Raw genomic sequence first — 22,169 nt, forward strand, 5'->3', positions numbered from 1 at the left:
ATAATTATTCTATAATTGCCTATTTGCAAAACACACATGCACAGAGGAAGGTGAGAAAAGGAGAAGTATTTCTTTCAACCTAGCAAAATGAGTGAGATTATATGAGTGGAATAATTCAGTAATGTTTAACCTTGGTTAACTCCTACTTACCAGTGTCCATAGGACATAGATGGTAAAAAGTGCCACAGTGAGTGCAATAAGTCCAACTGCTTCTAGACGGCTGTTGAATTGTAGATGATCCTGTGCCCCTCGCAAACAAAGCCAGCCAGAGATTGCTGCTAGTGGAGTGATGAAAAGAAAGCAAATCATGTCACAAAACAATGTCCTCTTCTCATTCCTTGGACCTGGATCTCTCAGCCACTGAAAAACAGAAGAGCTTCATTACCTACCAAATATGTACAAGTCACATGCAAGATTCCTGATCTGTAATAATAGGGTAGATGGCAAAAAAACTTAAGAAAAGCATAAATCTGTGGTTTGAGTTCATGATTTAGTCACAGGTAAAAAGCTAAATAAACCTGTCGTAAAATATGCCACAAATTGAATTATTGATAGCTTTCAATCAACACAATTTCTTCTAACATTGGTGTCATGTCCAAAAAACTGAATTGTTATTATCTCCGTAATTCAAGATTTGCAGTTCAAGAGAGCTTAATAATAAAAATTTCAGACCTTAAAATGAGGCGGAGAAGAATGAATTTCTACCTACTCACGAAATACCATGCAACCATTTGGCTTCAACTCAAAGGATATAAATTGGTGTGATGTGGTTACCAAATTCCTCCAGCTTAATTAGGTTTGTTGTAGCCTTGGTGATCTCGTCAATAAGTGGGGAACTGCCAAACCACTGTCATGCATGTTAGCATTAATTTTGTTTAGTCTTTAAAGCCTGATAAACTTCATAAAAATCTCTCAGAGGTGAAATTTATCATCAAATTTGAATGTACAGTAAAACCAGTAAAAAAAAATTGAGACATAAATTTCAAATACTGGTACAATAATGAACCAGATCATCGTTATCCTAAACCTACCTCCCTCAAAGGTCTAGGCTTCCGCTCAACCAGAAACTCAGTCTGGCATAGTTCACAGAAGCTGGTATTAGAAGATGAAAGCCATCGCTCTAGGCAGGTTTTGTGAACTGCTCCAAGTGTTCCAGTGCAACCACAAGGTGAAAGCAAAATTTCCAGGTTGTTGCCCTCATGACATATCCGGCAGATTGGTCCATCACTGGAAACAAACAAATATATTTTACTATGACATGCTTTTTAAAAAGCGTGTTGCTTTCTATTGCAAAGTATGCAGTAGACAGAACCAAATACAGTATCTAGCTAACCAATTTTATGAAATGAAGTTCCAAGCTAAGTGTTCTAAGCTGTAACATAATCTTATGTTCTGAAAAGGTTTATTAACTGCCTAAGCTTCACAAGTACACTTAACATTCTCCACTAAATTACAATGTCTTTATTCCCGTCCATGCGAGATATTGACAAGGACAAACTTGGTCAGCAAAAGGCAAGAAACAAATATTTGACAGAATATCAAAACGTATCATTTCTCATATAAACGCCCCTTTAAAAGTTACAATAAAATCTGAAAGGACCAGCATGAAGTGAGACACCAGATTTTGTTCTTTCCAAATCCTTCCCCACCCTTTTCTGATGCCTAAAGCTAGTGTGTTTTCTTTCTCATTGCTGATGAAGAGTCCTGGTTTTGATTGTTCACTGTTTCTCTTTCCATAGATGCTGCCTGACCTGTTGACTTTTTCCAGATTTTTAGCTTTTAAAGATATTGCTCTACTGGTTAATTACATTCAATGTGGTCTTCCCTGTACTACCACAATTAAAATATTGGTGGCATCTTTTGTTATGAATGAATGCAGCTTCTAAATTCGAGTGCAAATGTAAAGGTTAGATCCCATAGCATTCAAATTTCAGCCCAATTTGTAGCAAGTCTGTGCAAACCATAAGAAAAGCATCACATCTTCCTGAAGTAAAATAATACAATTTAGTATGAAAAAACACCCACTAGCCAACTGCAAAATGCATCCAGAGTGCTTGCCAAGCGGGAATGTTTAGAGCTGTAATTGTATAATAAATTCAGCTCAGTGTTCAAATCTTGGTCATATTTAGTCAAAAAAAAATTAAAAATGATAAAATTCACTTTCTATAGCTGTTCTCAACAAAGTCTGGAATTAATTTTGGTACTACACAACAAAATATTAAAATAAATTAGAGGTATTGATTGTAAAACTGGAGGATTTTAAAACCTGTCTCCGAATCTAACCAGGACCTCTAGCTATTTCTTAAGATTTCTTTACCCTTGCAGTTCCGATCTCTGTATAACCTACAATTCTCTCTACTCCTTCGTCGGGTGACTGTACTTTTAACTCTGAAAGTCCATCCCTAAGCCCCTTCTCCTATAAAATACATTTTAATGCTATCTCTTTGGAGCTTTTTAACTGGATCAGGAAAACACTGTGCAATATTTTATGTAAAATACAAATGGATTTTGCAATGACTAAAAGATATTTAATCCCACATTTAGCCTTGCTAAGAGAAAAAAAATCAAGCTTATGTCAATACACAAAATGCTGGAGGAACTCAACAGGTCTTGCAGCATCTATGGAGAGGAATAAACAGTCAATGTTTCAGGTTGCGACCCTTCATCAGACTCCTGGTGATAAAGACCTTCATTCTGATAAAGGGTCTCTGGATTTTCAGCATCTGCAGTAGAAACTGATGGAAACTAAGTAAGAGCTCATGAGCAGAAACCATTCAGATCAATCAATATGTATCCAAAAAACATTTATTTAAAAGAATATTACGGAATTTCTTTCATATGTTGATCATTGCTCCTCTAGCTGTAGTTGTTGTTAAAAAAATATGAAAGTTAAAATGCACTAGCATGATTATACATTTCTCTATCTAGCTACCTTTCCAAATTTCAGTGCAAAACCAGAAAAGATCCCAAGTGACACAAGCCAACTCTCTTCTCTGATATTCCACTACAGACCCACCATCCTGCGGAGAAAAAAAATCGATCTCCCCCTCCTCTCCACACCTTTCCCAAATCAAATCCTGTTACAATTGATCAATGTAGATAAAATGTACATACCTAGAAAAATCAGTTAATAATGTAAGGGGTTTGGAAATTCTGATTGTATTCCAATCTTCAATGCGGAGGTCAGAAAATGAGGCAGAAGTTGAGATAGTTCTCTCAACATGTTCTTGAAATGCCTCGATTTCTTTCTCAATACTTGAGACTAGACCATAAAGGATGTTATGATTTCAAATATCTGTATCTTTCAGGAGATTAAATATCTGGACCTTAGCTGACAGCTCCACCAGAAAATGAAAACAGCCATAATTTGTGTTTTTCCAGGACTATTCTTCCTCCTTGGGAGTTGCATGATTCCTCATTATGCTGCTGAAAACTCTGTGGGATATGCTTTTGATCAGTCCTGCCAAAAGTTTGCTGCATAAGTATGAAGATAACCATGAGTTCTGCCCTCATAAACCTCTACAAGCACAGTAGGCTTTCCAACAACTAAAGCACGAGTTTACCTCATCAACAAACCAACTCATAGTCCAATTACAAAAGAAACAATCTCGCCATCAGAATGCGAAGTTGCTTTGCTACTAGACTTCCAAACTATCGTGGCTAAACATCCTCCTATTGTGCTCCCTGTAAGGATTCCATTCCTTTTTCCCCACTTCCACTATCTTCACTGTATTTGCTGCAATGAGACTTTTCACACAGGCCTCTTTGTAATGTCTTTCTTTCTCCCAGACTATGACTTCCCCTTAGCCACAGAGGAAAGTATAGAGTCCTTGGTCTCATTTTATCTATTTCACACGTTTCAGCTCTCATCCTCTATCTTCCTGACCTCTGGTCCTCACCTTTCAGCAGCTTCAGCATTCAACAGACCATCCTTTTCCATATCTGTCAGCTCTAGCAAGATTCCACCACCAGACAATCTGCTTCCCCCTCCTATTTTGGCATCTCAAAAACTCCATTCCCTTTGCCACTCTCAAATTCACTCTATCATACGTCCTCATTAACCACTCACTGTCCAGCGGGATTTCCTCATGCAACCACAGAAGATGTAACACCTGTTATTTTGTTTTTTCTTTTTTCACCATCCAGGAACCCAAGTCGTCTTGTCAAATGAGGTAGCAATTCATTAGCAAATCTCCCAATCTAGAGTACTGCCTTGTGATTTCCTCTAGATTATAGGAACCAAATGCTGTTGGATATCTATTTTATGCTGCACCTGCATTCAGTCTGTTTAGGTGATCCTAAGCTCTTTCATTTTCCAGCCCACTGTCATTCTGATCTATCTGTGAACCACTGGTACTGCTAGAACGAGGCCCACAAGAGGCTTAAAGAATCAGAATCAGGTTTAATATCACTAGCATATGCCATGAAATTTGTTGTTTTATGGCACCAGTACAGTGAAATACATAATAATAAAACATAAATTACAATATTTTTCAAAATTAAATTAAATAAGTAGTGCAAAAAGAGAGGGAAAAATAGTGAGGTAGTGTTCATGGATTCATTGTCCATTCAGAAATCTGATGCGAAGGGGAAGCTGTTCCTGAAATGCTGAGTATGCGTCTCTAGGCTGCTGCATCTCCTCCTAAATAATAGCAATGAGAAGAAGGCTGTCCTGGGTAATCGGGGTCCTTATTAATGGATGCTGCCTTTTTGAGGCATTGCCTTTTGAAGGTCTCCTCAATGCTGGGCAGGCTAGTGCCCATGATGGAGCTGGCTGAGCTTACAATTTTCTGCAGCTTTTTCCAATGCTGTGCAATGGCTCATCCATACCAGACCGAGATGCAACCCATTAGAATGCTCTCCACAGCACACCTGCAGAAATTTGCGCGCGTTGGTGACATATCAAATCTCCTCAAACTCCTACTGAAATATAGAAGCTGTCATGCTTTCTTTGTAATTGCATCAATATGTTGGGCCCATGATAGATCTTCAGAGATGTTGACACCCAGGAACTTGAAACTGTTCACTCTTTCCACTGCTGATCCCTCAATAAGGACTGATGTATGTACCTTTAACTTCCCTTTCCTGGAGTCCACAATTCATTCCTTGGTCTTACTGACACCAGCAAGGTTGAGTGCTGTCACAACAAGGTCTATCTCACTCTTGTATGCCTCCTCGTCACCATCTGAAATTCTGCCAACAGTAGATGTGTCATTGGCAAATTTATAGATGGTGTTTGAGCTGTGACTAGCTATACAGTCGTGGGTGTAGAAAGAGTACAGCAGTGGGCTAAGCAGGCATCCTTGAGGTGTACCAGTGTTGCACAAGGAGGATATGCCATTTCCAATCTGCACAGACTGTGGTCTCCCAGTGAGGAAGTCAACAATCCATTTGCAAAGGGAGGTACAAGGCTCTGGTTTTGGAGCTTTTTGACTAGAGCTAAGGGTATAATTGTGTTGAGCTGTAATCAATAAACAGCAGCCTGATGTACGTAAATATTACTCTTGTCCAGATCCAAGGCAGAATGGAGAGCCATTGAGATTTCATTCACCTATTGTGGTGAAGCAAGTTGCAGCAGGTCCATGTCCTTGCTTATGCAGTAGTTGATTCTAGCCATGACCAACCCCTCAAAACACATTATTACAGTAGATGTAAGTGCCACTGGGCAACAGTAATTGAGACAGCTCACCCTGCTCTTCTTGGGCTTTGGAATGATTGTTGCTCTTTTGAAGTATGTGGGAACCCCTGACTGCAGCAGTGAGAGATTAAAGATGTCCTTGAACACTCCCACTGGTTAGCTAGCACAGGTTTTCAGAGTGCTACCAGGTAAACCATCAGGACCTGACACCTTGCGAGGGTTCACCATCTTGAAAGACATTCTGACATCAGCCTCCAAGATAGAGATCACAGAGTCACTACGCGCTGTAGGGATTCGCACCTGTGTAGTTTTATTCTCCCTTTCGAAGTGTTCCTAAAAGGTGTCGATCTTATCCGGGAGTGAAGCATCACAACCATTCAGAATGTTAGGTTTTGCTTTGTAGGAAGTAATGACCTGCGACCCCTGCTAGAGTTGATGTGCATCCAATTCTGTTTCTAACCTCAATCAGAATTTTTTTTGCTCTTAAAATAGCCTTCTGTAGGTTGTACCTGGTCATCTTGTATAGTTCTGGATCACTAGTCATGAATACCACAGACCTGACCCTCAGCAGATTACGAATCTCCTGTTTCATCTGTGGTTTTTGGCTTGGGTATGTCTGGTATGTTCTCAAAGCCACATACTCACCCACACAGGTCTTGATGAAGTTGGTGACAACTGTGGCACGTTCATTCAGATTCGAAGATGAATCCCTGAATATTGTCCAGTCCACCAACTCAAAGCAGTCCTGTAAGCACTCCTCTGTCTCCCTTGATCATACCTTCTTGGTCCTCAACACTGGTGCTACTATCTCTGCCTTTATGCTGGGAATAAAAGTACAGCCAGGTGATCAGACTTTCCAAAGTGTGGGTGTGGGACGGCACGGTAAGCATTCTTGACCGTGGTGTAACAGTGGTCAAGTGTGTTGACTCCTCCGGTTCCATTGGTGATACGTTGGTGGTAATTGTTCAGAGACTTCTTCAAGCTAACCTAGTTGAAATCCTCTGCAATGATAGGGAAGGCATCAGGATACACTGTTTCATGCCTGCAGATTACTGTGCTCAGCTCCTCCAGTGCCTGACTGACATTGCCTGAAGTGGAATGTACACTGCTACCATTATGATGGAAGAAAACTGAGGTGGAATGTACACTGCTACCAGGATGATGGCAGAAAATCTCTTGGCAGATAAAAACAGTAACATTTAATTGTTAGATGCTCCAGGTCAGGTGAGCAGGACTAAGACAGAACCGCCATGTCTGTGTACCACAATGAGTTAAATGTAAAGCATACTTGAGCTCCTCTACTTTTAAAAGACTGAGCTGTCCTGTCTTTGGGGAGAAAGGTGAAGCCATTGAGGTGCAGTGCTGCATCCAAAATGGCAGGGGAAAGCCATGATTCTGTAAAGCAAAGTACACAACAGTTCCTAATGTCCCTCTGCTATAGTAATCTTGCTCTGAGATCTTCAGTTTTATTTTCCACAGGCTGTACATTTGAGAGCAGGATAGCTAGAACTGGAGGTCTCAGGCCTCAGTGTTTCAATCATGTCCAGCGCACTGTCCCCACTTCCTTTTTTTTTAAAAAAGGGGGAACTGCATTCGCGACCTGAGTCTGCAGTCTGGGATCCATCGATTTTGAATATTGATAGATTTTTTAAAACGTCTTAAAATGATGCTGCTTACTGAAATACCCATGGCTGTGACTTCAGAATTAAGCTGTAGTAGTCCTAAATGGGAATATCTGATGATTCCCACAGAAACTGCATGCAAAGAGTAGCCATTTATCTGATCTGAACTCATCCTCTGTACCTAAAAAGACCAAGGTAACATGTCTGAACGATGGGGTCCGTCGCACTCACTTCAATAATAAGCAAATGCTTTAAGAGGCTGATCAAGGACTACATCTGCAGCATGCTATCACCCACACTGGACCTGCTACAATTCACCTACCAACACAACCGATTGACAGATGACGCAATAGCCACAGCTCTACACACCAGCCTTACACATCTGGAGAAGAAGGATGCTTATGCGAGAATACTGTTTTTGGACTACAGTTCAACATTCAACACCAGAATTCCCTCCAGACTCGACAAGAACCTCAGAGACCTTGGCCTTCACCCTTCCTTGTGCAGCTGGATCCTGGACTTCCAGTCAGATTGCTGGCAGGTGGCAAGAGTGGACTCCCTCACCTCTGCCCCTCTGACCCTCAAAACAGGTGCCCCTCAGGGCTGTGTTCTAAGCCCCCTCCTTTACTCTCTGTATACCCATGACTGTGTCACCACCCACAGTTCTAATCTGCTGATTAAATTTGCTGACAATACTACATTGATTAGTCTAATCTCAAATAATAACGAGGCAGCCTACAGAGAAGAAGTCATCACTCTGACACAGTGGTGTCAAGAAAAGAACCTCTCCCTCAATGTCACAAAAACAAAGGAGTTGGTTGTGGACTACAGAAGGAATGGAGACAGGCTAATCCTTATTGGCATCAATGGATCTAGGGCTGAGAGGATGAACAGCTTTAAGATCCTCGGCATACACATCACTGAGGATCTCACATGGTCTGTACATACCGGCTGTGTGGTGAAAAAAGCACATCTCAGACGGTTGAAGAAGTTTGGTATGGGTCCCCAAATTCTAAGAACTTTCTACAGGGGCACAATTGAGAGCATCCTGACTAGCTGCATCACTGGGAACTGTACTTCCTTCAATCGCAGGACTCCGCAGACAGTGCTGTGGACAGCCCAGCTCATCTGTAGATGTGAACTTCCCACTATTCAGGACATTTACAAAGACAGGTGTGAGAAAAGGGCCTGAAGGATCACTGGGGACCTGAGTCACCCCAACCACAAACTGTTCCAGCTGCTACCATCCGGGAAACAGTACCGCAGCATAAAAACCAAGACCAACAAGCTCCGGGACAGCTTCTTCAGACTGATTAATTCACACTGATACAATTGTATTTCTATGTTATATTGACAGTCCTGTTGTACATACTATTTATTACAAATTACTATAAATTGCACATTGCACATTTAGATGGAGACGTAACGTAAAGATTTTTACTTCTCATGTATGTGAAGGATGTAAGTAATAAAGTCAATTCAATTCAGTTCATCTATTAAATTTTTACCTTTCTTCATTAACACATGCTGACCTGCTACTCACAATACACTACGTTTCTTTGTCACCCTCTCTCCCATTGAAATTCATCCTAACTGCAATCCTAGCCCCACCCAATCACAGAAATTCCCTTATTACTTTTAATCCTTTACCCAGGTTCTCTGTAAGGAGTTGAGACCAGCATAGATCCATGATGATCATTTTGAATGTGAGACAATCTTGAGGGGCCTGATGGCCTACTCCTGCTCCCATTTTCTCATGTTCTTGTATCTAAAAAACTTATTCAAAAATTCCTCCCCCACTTCTGAAGAAGGGTCTCCAATTTGAAACCTAACTCTGTGCCACAGGTGCTACATGATTTGCTGAGGATGTCTAGCATTTTTTGTTTCTATGACATAGTTGACCCTGGTTTGCAAAAAAGATCTCAAGCCAACATGTTAATTTGGCTTCCAGGTAAACTGCACAGAAAGAAGTTCCAGACAGAAAAAGTTAATTTACCTATAAAGCTGCTAAACATAACACTTCTTTTCTGTCGTACTGTGAGATGGCAAGAACAAATAGAGAGAAATGTATTCCCATTTTTTGGCGGCGCACGTTCACTTACCTTTGTGTACTTAGAGCCTTCACCACAGTTGACAGGAGACGGCCATTTTTTGCTGTCACTTGCGTGATGTACTGAGGCCGACCCACATCGGCTGTTGCTACCGTCTTAGAAAAGGCAGCACTGGCAGCACAATCACAGAGAGAACCAGGGAGATGACAGCAGTCACCCGTTGTCATGGCAACAATGAGTAAATGCCACTGGGACAGACTCCCACTTTCACGCATCTAAAAAACAGAATTTATAAACCGTGATATTCTAAATTGATTTATCCCAACCACAAGCCTTATTAGAACTAATGATGAAGACATTCAATAAAAGATCATAATTACCATCACATCCATGTGTTAAGGTTTCTTGGAAGGTGTCTAAGAAGCATTTAAACAGATATATGAACAGGCAGGGAATAGAGAGAGAGAAACCACATGCAGGCGGATAAGCAATTTAAATTGGCATCACAGTCAGCACATATATCGTGGGCCAAAGGGTCTGTTCCTGTGCCTCACTGTTCTGTGTTCTATATACGTATGTTGTCTCTGTAGATCATGAATACTAAGAACCCTCACCTTGTCCTGCCTTGAAATATGTCACACTATTGTTTGTGTTAACATTACAATAAATACCACTTAAAAATCCACTTGATCAGCTCTCTTTTAGAGAACACTAAATATTATAAGACAATTTTTTGGAATAAAGGCAGTTGTAAATTTAGCACCAATCAAAAAGATTTTTCAATCATCTAAAATTGATTGGATTAGACAAATGTTCAATAATGGCAATGCAATCATACTGAGGGAATAAAAGGATTTAATCATCATGTATACTCACAATACCAAATTTACAAAAGTAACAGAATGCATGTTTTTTTTAAGAATGTTATGTCCAAGAATCAATGATCAACAGCCATTTTAGATCAGGTATAAGAAACAAGGGGTGGCAGGGTGGAGATATGTCTCTACCAAAGGAGGTATAAGGCTCTCCTTCCATCCACGAGCCTGCAGGTCACCTTTGGGTAAGGTGTAGCACCTGCTTAGCCCCATAATCAGGGTCACTGAAACCGTAGGAGCCGGTGGTAGAAGTTCATATGAGCAGCTGGTGCATATAACAAGTCCTGGTTATGTGACCACTGATGCTAGGCAGACAATCTCTGAAGAATACTGATAATGGCTGGGCTCACCCGTCTTGTAAAGACACTGCCTAGAAGGCAGCAATGATAAACCACCTCTGTAGAAAAATTTGCAAAGAACAATAATTGTCATAAAAAAACCACAATCGAGACACAGCACATAATGAACAAACGAAGCAAAATACAAACTTCTGGAGGAACTCAGCTCTGGATTCCAGTGTGTCCATTTTAGTTCTAGTATTGTGTTACATAGCTGGCTGGTGGCGTAGTAGCATCAGCGCCGGACTTTGGAGCGAAGGTTCCCAAGTTCGAATCCAGCCGGCTCCCTTGCACGCTTTCCATCTGTGCTGGGTTGAGCGTCGAGCTAGCAACTCGGCCTCATAAAAATAAGAAAGCCTGCTAAAAAAGCACCGTCACGACAGCGTCCTGATGACTCCACTCGGAGTTAAGGGCTTTCTTCTTCTTCTTCATTGTGTTACATGACAGGACAGGACAATAATTAATCATATTAAAAGAACATTTTAAAATAGGTGACCAGATTTGATAGACTATCAAAAAGTTTTATGAAAATTATTGTTAAGTCTTGCTTTAGACAATTTAAATAGCCATTTACAATATGTTAGTTGCAAGATGGCTTGGGAAATGAGAATACAAGACAGGACAGGAATAACTGCAAACATCTGACAAGATCCCACATGGGAAGTCAAGAAGTTCAGTCACTAGGCATTCAGGATGAGGTAATAAATTGGATTAGACATTGGTTGCCTCTCTGACTGGAGGCCCGTGAGTAGTAGTGTGTTGCGGGAATCAGTGCAGAGTCCATTGTTGTTTGTCATCTCTATCAGTGATCTGGATGATAATATGGTAAACTGAATCAGCAAATTTGCAGATGACAACGAGATTTGAGGACGGTGAGGAAGACTATCAAAGCTTGCAGCAGGATCTGGACCAGCTGGAAAAATGGGCTTAAAAATGGCAAACAACAGGAATTCTGCAGATGCTGGAAATTCAAGCAACACACATCAAAGTTGCTGGTGAACGCAGCAGGCCAGGCAGCATCTCTAGGAAGAGGTACAGTCGACGTTTCAGGCCGAGACCCTTCGTAAGGACTAACTTAAAAATGGCAGATGGAATTCAATGCAGACAAATGAGAAATATTGCACTTTAGGAGGACAAATCAGGGTAGGACTTACACATTGAGAGGTAGGGCACTGAGGAGTGCAGTAGAACAGAGGGATCTGGGCATACAGATCTTAATTCCTTGAAAGTGTTGTAGATAGGGTTGTAAACAGAGTTTTTGGCACATTGTCTATCATAAGTGTAAGCACTGAGTACAGGAGTTAGGATGTTATGTTGAAGTGGTATAAGGCGTTGGTGAACCCTAACTTGGAGTATTGTATCCAGTTCTGGTCACCTACTGTACCTACAGGAAATATATCACTAACAACACACGCAAAATGCTAAAGGAACTCAGCAAGTCAGGCAGAATCTATCAAAATGAATATACAGTCGATGTTTCAGGCCAAGACACCTAAGATTGAAAGAATGCAGAGAAAATTTACAAAGATGTTGCCTAGAGGACCTGAGTTATAAGAAAAGGTTGAACAGGTGAGGACTTTATTCACTAGAACACAGGAAATGAGGTATACAAAATTATGAGGGATAAAGATAGGGTAACTGCAAGCAGGCTTTTCCCATTGACATTAGGTGAGACCAGATCTTGAGGTCATGGGTTAAGGGTAAAAGGTAAAATGTTTTTAAGGGAACATTAGGGGGAACTTCTTCACTCAGAGGGTGATGAGTATGTAGAATGAGCTGCCAGCAGAAGTGCTCGATGCAGATTTGATTTCAACATCTAAGAGAAATTTGGAGTGGTACGTGGATAAGAGGGGTATGGAGGGCTATGGTCTGGTGCAGGTTGATGGGACTAGGCAGAATAATAGTTCAGCGGGGACTAGATGGGCCAAAGGGCCTGTTTCTGTGCAGTAGTACTCTATGACTATGACACTATTTAAAGAAATTCATCCCAATCTAGACATTATAGGTTTCTGTTCAAATTCATGTATGTTAACCCAATTTCTATCCACAAGCAAGTATATAGTAATCTGGTTTTATTTTTAACCTTTTATGGCCTGCATTTATTATTCTTCCTAACAGCACTCTAATGAAATGTTCTGCTGGCTGATTTTGGCTGGCAGTTATAGTAAGAGTCAACCACATTGGGTGTGGAACACATATGGGCTAAACAGGGCAAGGTTCACCAAATTCCTCTCCCAAGTGGATCAGTGAACCAGATGGGTTTTTATAGTAGTGCAACAGCCTTATAATTACTATTACAGACATTGGCTTATTTTTGAAATTCAGATTTTGTTTAATGAACTGAATTTAAATTCCTTGACTGCTATTGTGGGACTTGAACACCTCTCTGGTTCTTTTGATTTCAGTTTAGTATTTACAGCTACACTTCCAACTTCCAACAAATACCACCAGTATGAATGTTTCTTCAGTTTCCTTTAGCGTACATTATAAGATCTTAATGTAATCAGAGGCACAAACTTTGTTTTCAGGAGGATACGGGGTGGGCTATGATTATCTGTTAAGTTTAAGGAGAGGAAAAAAAGTACACATCTGATACTGATTCTCAGAGTGCCTCATGTGCCCCTCATGACGTGACTGGAAAGTACAGAGTCCGTGGCTATTTACTAAATATTTCAACATCTGTGTCGAGATATGAACACACACACTGACAAAACAGGAATGAGACAAGATTGCCAATGATTACTCATTGGCCTAAGAATTCAATCATATTGCTAATTCAACCAGGCACTTCGCAGTATGAGTTGATGTTTCCAACAATGAATGTGCAGCCAAAAGTTGTTAATCCTCATTTTTAAGCATTGCTGAGTGCAATCAGTGACCTTTGTCCAAAGCTTACCAGCTGTTGGCCACTCACAAAACAAGTTTTATTAATGCTGCTTGCTACAAAATGTAAAAGAGCAACTCTTTTCTGCACTCTGCTTCAGCTCAATTTGCAACCTGGATGCTCATTCTAAGATCTATTACCAATCATCACTGGTTTTTCAATGTCAGTTCAGAACCTTGGAACTCTATACTGAACGTTTGCGTGGTTCCCTGGAAACTTTATTTCAAAGCATGGAAATGGACTGCAGGAACCAGAGGAATTACATACTGTACAGTACTCTGCAAAAGTCTTACGCACCCTAGATTTTTTTATATTGTTTCAGAATCAGAATCAGGTTTATTATCACCGGCAGGTGTCGTAAAATTTGTTAACAGCAGCAGTATGTTCAATGCAATATATAATATAGGAGGGAAAAAACAATAAATTAATTAATTACAGTATATGTATATTGAATAGATTAAAAATTGTGCAAAAACAGAAATATATATTTTAAAAAGTGAGATAGTGTTCAAGGATTCAATGTCCATTTAGGAATCAGATGGCAAAGGGGAAGAAGCTGTTCCTGAATTGCTGAGTGTGTGCCTTCAGGCTTCTATACCTCCTACCTGCTGGTAACAGTGAGAAAAGGGCATGCCCTGCGTGCTGGAGATCCTTAACAATGGAAGCTGCCTTTCTGAGATACCACTCTTTGAACGTGTCCTGAGTACTTTGTGGGCTCGTACCCAAGATGGAGCTGACTAAATTTACAACCCTCTGTAGCTTCTTTCAGTCCTGTGCAGCTGTCCCCCCAAACCAGTCAGTGATGCAGCCTGTCAGAATGCTCTCCACAGTACAACTACAGAAGTTTTTGAGTGTACTTGTTGACATACCAAATCTCTTCAAACCCCTAATGAAGTATAATCACTGTCTTGCCTTCTTTATAACTGCATTGATATGTTGGGACCACGTTAGGTCCTCAGAGATCTTGACACCCAGGAACTTGAAGCTGCTCACTCTCTCCACTTCTGATCCCTGTATGAGGATTGGTATGTGTTCCTTCGTCTTACCCTTCCTGAAGTCCACAATCAGCTCTTTTGCCTTACTGACGCTGAGTGCCAGGTTGTTGCTGCGACACCACTTCTCTAGTTGGCATATCTCGTTCCTGTACGCCCTCTCGTCACCATCTGAGATTCTACCAACAACGGTTGTATCATCAGCAAATTTATAGATGGTATTTGAGTTATGCCTAGCCACAGAGTCATGGGTATATAGAGAGTAGAGCAGTGGGGTAAGCACACACCCCTGAGGTGCACCAGTGTTGATCGTCAGCAAGGAGGAGATGTTATCACCATTCCACACAGATTGTGGTCTTCAGTTAAGAAGTTGAGGATCCAACTGCAGAGGGAGGTACAGAGGCCCAGGTTCTGTAACTTCTCAATCAGGATTGTGGGAATGATGGTAATCAGTGCTGAACTACAGTCGATGAACAGCATCCTGACGTAGGTACTTGTGTTATCCAAGTGGTCCAAAACCGTGCAAAGAGCCACTGAGATTGCATCTGCCGTTGACCTCTTCAGGCGATAGGCAAATTGTAATGGGTCAGATGCTATGGCCTCCACAGAGCCCTGATCTCAACATCATCAAGGCTGCCTGGAATTACCCAGAGAGACAGAAGCAAGCAAGACAGCCTAAGTCTGCAACAGAACTATGGCATGTTCTCCAAGATGCTTGGAACAACCTAGCAGTCAATTTTCTTATAAAACTGCATGACAGTGTACCTAAGAGAATTGATGCCGTTTTAAAGGCAAAGTCATACCAAATATTGAGTTTTAGGTTTTCATTCATTACTGCTCTTTATAGTAACTTCTCTGATATTTAGAAACTTTTCATTTCATTTTTGAAATCATCTTCGCTGTACAGAATTTTCTTGCATGTGCCTAAGATTTTTGCACAGTACTGTACAAGAGTGGAACTATGAGGAAGAAGGTATAGAAGGGCTAACTGCTGCATATCTTATCCTGTAGAGAGTTCTTTAAGGGAACCACTATCCAATCTCAATTACATCCACCCCCACCCCCTCACCCCCCAAAAAAGGATAGTCCACAGAAATTAAACTTTATCAAAATAGTTTCTGGCAGAATTTGCAACCTTCTGTGGGTTCAACTATAGGCTGGATTTTGCAAGTCAAGATCAATGTCACTGAGACACATAGTTCCATAGTTTCAGAATTTAACAGAGCAGGCTGTCAATCCCTTATGCCTACATTACTATTCAATAAGATCATGGCCCATCCTTTGCCCTATGCCACTTTCTTGTTCTAGCTTCATATCTTTCAATTCCTTTAACATCCAATGTACTCACATCAGAGCCTCCACAGTCTTTCAAAATATTGAGATGCAGGTTACTGGATGATTTATTGGATTTCAGTATCATTTCTCTCTAGACCTCCTGTCCTCTATGACACTGGACAACAAAGATTTTGCTTCCTGAATACTTATGGATATATCTTATGGATTTTGGGCTGCTGATTATGAAAATTGCCATGAAGTTTCCCAATCATGCACCAATTTTTGAAATCACCTATATTTGTTGTTTAAATTCATAATTCAAGTCAATTAAAATGTTATCCACAATGTAAGCTGAAAAGTATCCTGTCTTGTTCAAGTACACCTGGACATACTGAGATACGGCAGATGTTGCATGGCAGGGCAAGTTTTAGAAAGGCTATTAATTTCCTTGAAGGATTTTGATATTTGAGACAGATGTTTTCCAGAATAACAGATACCAAGATTAAGGAAGGCATTTTGGTTGGTCTACAAATCAAACAGGTCATCAATGATAGGCAATTCAAGGAACTTGTAGTGGGACCAGAGAAAATCACATGGAAGGCATTCATGGATGTTGTTAAAAATTCTCGTGGCAACTACAGAGCACCAAACTACGTTCAGCTGATTGTCAACATGCTTCAAAAGCATACAAAATCATTAAGTATACAATGTCACTGAAGATTCATTTTCTGCATTCCCATTTAGAATTCTTCCCTGCAAATCTTGGTGCTGTCAGTGACAAGCACGGGGAAAGGTTTCACCAGGACATTGTGGTCATGGAGAAACATTATCAGGGCAACTGGAATCCATCACTGGATAATTATTGTTCGACACTTAAGCGAGAAGCCTCTGACGCTAAGTACAAATGAAAATCATCAATAAAACATTATTAGTTTAGTTGAACTATCACAAAGAGTCAGCACTGTTATGCAATTAAATGCATTATATTCAATAAAAGTTACTTTCTTGCTTTTCCAAATTCCTATGTGATACAAGTAGTCTGAAATTATATTTGCGTTCAGCTTCAAGCAGTCTAAAATTCTGAAGAAACAACACTTTCGAAAAAATTTGTTGGCCAATGTAATTTACAGGAAAGATTTTTGCCATTTCCACTAGGATATAAAATATAAGTTTAACTTTTCTCCCATTTCCTTAATCTCTAATGTACTGTCTCTGCCTATGTCTACAAGGTAACCATAATAAAATGCAAAGGCACAGCTAACAGAGCTGCTGCTTCACCGTGCTAGAGAATTCAGTTCAATCTTTACCACAGGTGCTATCCATGAGGAGACTTCATGCTCTACTTTGTGAACATGTTGGTTTCCTCTGAGTGCTCCAATTCCTGCCACAACACAAAGATGTACAGGTTGGTAGGTTAACTGGGCACTGTAAATTGCCCTAGTGTGTAGGTGAGTAATAGAATATGGGAGGAGTTCAAAATTCGAAGTAAAATTTATTATCAGAGTACATACATGTCACCACATACAACCCTGCGATAATTTTTCTGTGGGTATACCGCAAATCTACAGTACAGTAACTGTAAACAGGATCTGTAAACTGTAAACATCAGGAACTGTAAACCATAAACTATGCAAATACAGGGAATAAATAGCAATAATGAACATGAAATAACAAGATCAGAGTCCTTAAATGAGTGTAGTTATCCCCTTTTGTTCAAGAGCTTGATGGTTGAGGGGTAGTAACTGCCCTTAAGCCTGGTGGTGCGAGTCCTAAGGCTCTTGTACCTTCTCCCTGATAGCAGGAGTCAGAGAAGTGCATGGCCTGGGTGGTAAGAATCTTTGATGATAGATACTCCTTTTCTACAGCAGTGTTTCACATAGATATGCTCATTGGTTGGGAGGGTTTTACCCGTGATGTATTTGGCCAAATCCACTACCTATTGTAGGATTTTCTGCGCAAAGGCAATGGTGTCCTCATACCAGGCCACAATGTAGCGAGTCAACACACTTCCCACCACACATCTGTAGAAGTTTGCCAAGGTTTTTGATGACATGCCGAATCTCCAGACTCCTGAAGAAGTAGAGGTGCTGCCATGCTTTATTTGCAATTATATTCACCCCACCCCCCACCCACCCCAGAAGTTTTCATGTTTTATTGTTTTACAACATTGAATCACAGTGGATTTAATTCAGATTTTCTGACACTGATCAACAGAAAAAGACTCTTAATTACCAACATAAAACACAAAATAATTGATTGCATAAGTATTCATCTCCCCCCCTTTAATATGACACACTAAATCATCGATGGTGCAGCCAAATGGTTTTAGAAGTTACATAATTAGTTAAATGGAGATCACCTGTGTTTCAATTGATTGTAGTAGAAACACACCTGTAGCTAGAAGATCCAACTGCTGCTGAGTCAGAATCCTGGTAAAAACTACACCATGAAGACAAAAGAACACTCCAAGCCACTCCATGAAAAGGTTATTGAAAAGCACAAATCAGGAGGTGGATACAAGAACATTTCCAAGTCACAGAATATCCCTTGGAGTACAGTTAAGTCAATCATCATGAAATGGAAAGAATATAGCACAGCTGTAAATCTAACTAGAGCAGGCCATCCTCAAAACCCGAGTGACTGTGCAAAAAGGGGACCCGTGATGGAGGCCACTAAGGCTATGTCCACACTATGCCAGAGAATTTTGAAAACAAAGCTTTTTTTCTTCATTTTGACCTTCCATCCACACTGAAATGGCGTTTTCATCCCCCAAAAACGGAGATTTTCGAAAACACTCTCCAGAGTGTGTAAATTTGAATACGATTGTTTCGCGTTGTAGTGGGGACGGGGTAGATGGAGAGATTTAAAAACATTGTCATGACAACACCACAACAACAATGTTTTTTCTGCTTCTGCTTGATTCTTGGCTGTTCTTGGTTCTTGATCCTCCAAAATATTCCGCATGGAATTTAAACTGGAGGTGGCTTTCAAGCTGGTCCCCTCGGTTTCTCTGTTTGTATTCTCTGTTCTTCTGCCTGTATCCTCCGGTCTCCCAGTCTGCGGTGGTCGTACCCTCGATCTCCTGTACCCCGGGGTCTCCAAGCCGGCACTGTCGCTATTATAACGCGCAGTCAGTGTGAATAGCGTGAGGGTTAAATTGTAAAGTGAGCTTTTTTGACTAGATCCCCTAAATTGATTTGATTGAGTCTATCTTTAAAAATATTAATGTCAGAAATACTGCGCAGGTCTTCCAGCAGAATATTCCATTCTCTTGGTTCTTAATACTCCAAAATATTCTGCATGGAATTTAAACTGGTGGAGGGTGGGCTTAAGAAGGAGATTTTTGAAGAAGAAAAGCTGCCTTAAATCTAATTGGGTTTGGTTGTATGACTGTGTTAGGATTAAGATTATTCCATGCTTTAATTGTGCGGGGGTAAAATGAATTGCTGTACACATCTGACTTGGCACTTAGTATTTCAAATTGAGTTGAGTGCCCTCTTCTGCTCCTAATAGGTTTGGGTTTCATGTGGGATTGGTAGTCTATGTCGAGTTGACCATTTAACATTTTGTAATTGTTGATCTTGGGTAGAGGACGGCTTCATGCGTGTGTTGTTTGCTTTATTGTCTACGTTAATAGCTTGTTCGGAATTAAACATCTCCACTGCTTTGCTGACTTTGTAGTCATTTGTAACTCGCAGAAGCAGCTCGACTTAATTGTCTGTCTAAACGAAGAAGTCTGGTCTGATTTTCCCAGCGGAGGTTTTCTTTGTATTCCTCAAAGACATTGTTGAAAACTTTCTTTCACTGTTGTTGTTGGTACTCCAGTTTTTGACCAATGGAAATAGCACAACGCCGCCGTGGAAACGTAAATATTATACCGTTTCCTCTTTGCTTGTTTTCTGTAGATGTGTCTGCACATGCACAGTAGGAGTAGATTCGCCCAAATATCTGTTTTAGTGTGGACAGAGATATTTTGAAAAACGCTTAGTGTGGACACCTGTCGTTTTTACTCGAAACCGGCGTTTTCAAAATTATCCAGTCTAGTGTGGACGTAGCCTAAGAAAGCTATGTCAACTCTAGAAGAGTTACAAGCTTCAGTGGCTGAGGTGGGAGAGACTGCACATACAACTGTTGCCCGGATGCTTTACCAGTTGCAGCTTTATAGGACAGTGGCAAAGAGAAAGCTATTGTTGGAAAAAAAAAGCACAAGAAATCTCAGCTAGAGTTTGCCAGAAGGATATGGGTGACTCTGAATTCAGCTAGAAGACAGTTCTATAGTCTGATGAAACCAAAATTGAGCTTTTTAGCCATCAGACTAAACACTTTATTTCCTGTATGCTCAACACCAGACATCATCAGAAACACACCATCCCTACCATGGAGCATGGTGGTGGCTGCATCATGCTGTGGGATGCTTCACTGCAGCAGGCCCTGGCAGACTTGCGAAGGTAGCGGACAAAAAAGATGCAGCAAAATACAGGGAAATCCTGAAGCATCAGGTTTTTGAGGAAAACCTGATGCAGAACTTGGGAGAAAATTTGTTTTCCAGCAAGGCAATGACCCCAAGTGTAAAGCCAAAGCTACACATGAATGGCTGGAGTGGCCAAGTCAGAGTCCAGACCTCAATTCAATTGAAATTTTGTAACTGGACATGAAAAGGGCTGTTCACTCAGTCCCCATGCAATCTGACAGAACCTGAGCAATTTTGTGAAGAGAAATGGGGGGGGCGGGGGAAGAAATTCCCTTGTCCAGATCTACAGAGCTGCTACAGACCTATCCACACAGACTCAAAATGCTGTAATTGCTGCCAAACATGCATCTACTAAATATTGACTTGAAGGGGGTGATTACATATGCAATCAATTATTGTGTTTTATATTTGTAATTAATTTAGATAACTTTGTAGAGATCTATTTTCACTTTGACACAAAAGATTATTTTTTCATTGATCAGTGTCAAAAAGGCCAAATTAAGTCCACTGTAATTCAATGTTGTTAAACAATAAAACACCAAAGCTTCCAAGGGGGTGAATACTTTTTTAGGCACTGAATATGATGGGTCCAGGACAGGTCCTCTTGAGATAGTGACACCCAGGAATTTAAAGTTACCGACCTTCTCCATCTCTGATGATAACTGGCTCATGGACCTCTGGTTTCCCTCTCCTGAAGTCTACAATCAGTTCCTTGGTTATTGACATTGAGTGAGAGGTTGTTATTATTACACCACTCAGCCTCATTTTTAGTGCCCCTCCTGTATGCTGATTCATCACCACCTTTGATACAGCCCACAACAGTGGTGTCATCAGCAAACTTGTATATGGTGTTGGAACTGTACTTAGGCTCACAGTTAGAGATGTAAAGAGTAGAGCAGGGGGCTAAGTACACATCCGTGTGGTGCTCCTGTACTGATGGAGATTGTGGAGGAGATATTTTTGCCAATACGAACTGACTGGGGTCTACAAGGGGATAATCCAGGATCCAATTGCACAAGGGAGTCTTGGGAATTAACTGATTAGTTTAGAGGGGTTGATGGCATTAAATACCCAGTTGTAATCTATATAGAGCATCCTGATGTCTGCATCTTTGCTCTTCAGGTGTTCCAGTTAATGACAATGTGGGGAGAATAAACATGGGACTAATTTTAGTGGCAACATGTGGTTGATGGTCAGATCGAACTTGATGTATCAGACACATTTCTGTGCTATGTGTCTTGATCACTCTAACTTTTGTTGATCATTTTCATTTTAGCTGCACATAAGAGCCTTTTCAGTCTGTTTTCATGCTTCCTGCAACATTATTATCTGTCCTGATTGAATTTATTTAAATTTTACATTCATCCCACAATGTGAGAGAGTAAAATTCTTTGTGTTATGACTCCATCGCAATGTATAGATATGTGAATTTATAAGTCCAATGGCTTGTAGAAATAAGCCTGTTGGTCCTGGCTTTAATGCTGTGGTACCATTTGCCAGACAAACAGCTGAAATAGTTTATGTTTGGGGGTGACTGGTGTCCTCGATGAACTTCCAGGCCTTCTTTATGCACCTGTTGCTGTAAATGTCCTCAGTGGAGGGAAGTTCACATCCACAGATGCACTGGGCTGTCCATACCACACTCTGCAGTGCCCAGCGATCAAGAGTGGTGCAGTTCCCGTACAAGGTGGTGATACAGCCAGTCGGGATACTCCCAAAGGTGCCCCTGTAGAAGGTCTTGAGGATTTGAGGGCTCATGCCGAACTTCTTCAGTCTCCTGAAGTGGAAGAGATGCTGTTGTGCTGTTTTTGCTACAAGGTCCGGGTGTACAGTCCAGGTGAGATCTTCAGTGATGTGTATACCAAGGAACTTGAAACTACTCACTCTCTCAAATGCAGTCCCATTGATGTGGAGTCTGTCTCCGTTCCTCCTGTAATCCACGATCAGCTCCTTTGTTTTAAATGTTGACTGCTTACTCATTTCCATAAATGCTTCCTGACCTGCTGAGTTCCTCCAGCTTTTT

General features: G+C 40.8%; 1 protein-coding gene across 7 annotated transcripts in view; it reads right to left on the minus strand.

The window, feature by feature from the left end:
• Nucleotides 1-22,169, minus strand: part of marchf2 (membrane-associated ring finger (C3HC4) 2) — an 87,037-nt gene that overhangs the window by 16,543 nt on the left and 48,325 nt on the right. For all 7 annotated transcript variants that reach the window (XM_072244672.1, XM_072244670.1, XM_072244665.1 and 4 more), the window contains 3 exons: nt 9,363-9,586; nt 1,032-1,227; nt 151-360 (listed from right to left, as the gene is read on the minus strand). In XM_072244672.1, the coding sequence (XP_072100773.1) occupies nt 151-360; nt 1,032-1,227; nt 9,363-9,586 (630 nt within the window). The remainder of the gene's footprint in view (nt 1-150; nt 361-1,031; nt 1,228-9,362; nt 9,587-22,169) is intronic.

This window comes from Mobula birostris, chromosome 26, assembly GCF_030028105.1.
Source record: "Mobula birostris isolate sMobBir1 chromosome 26, sMobBir1.hap1, whole genome shotgun sequence".
In the NCBI taxonomy this organism is placed as follows: domain Eukaryota; kingdom Metazoa; phylum Chordata; class Chondrichthyes; order Myliobatiformes; family Myliobatidae; genus Mobula; species Mobula birostris.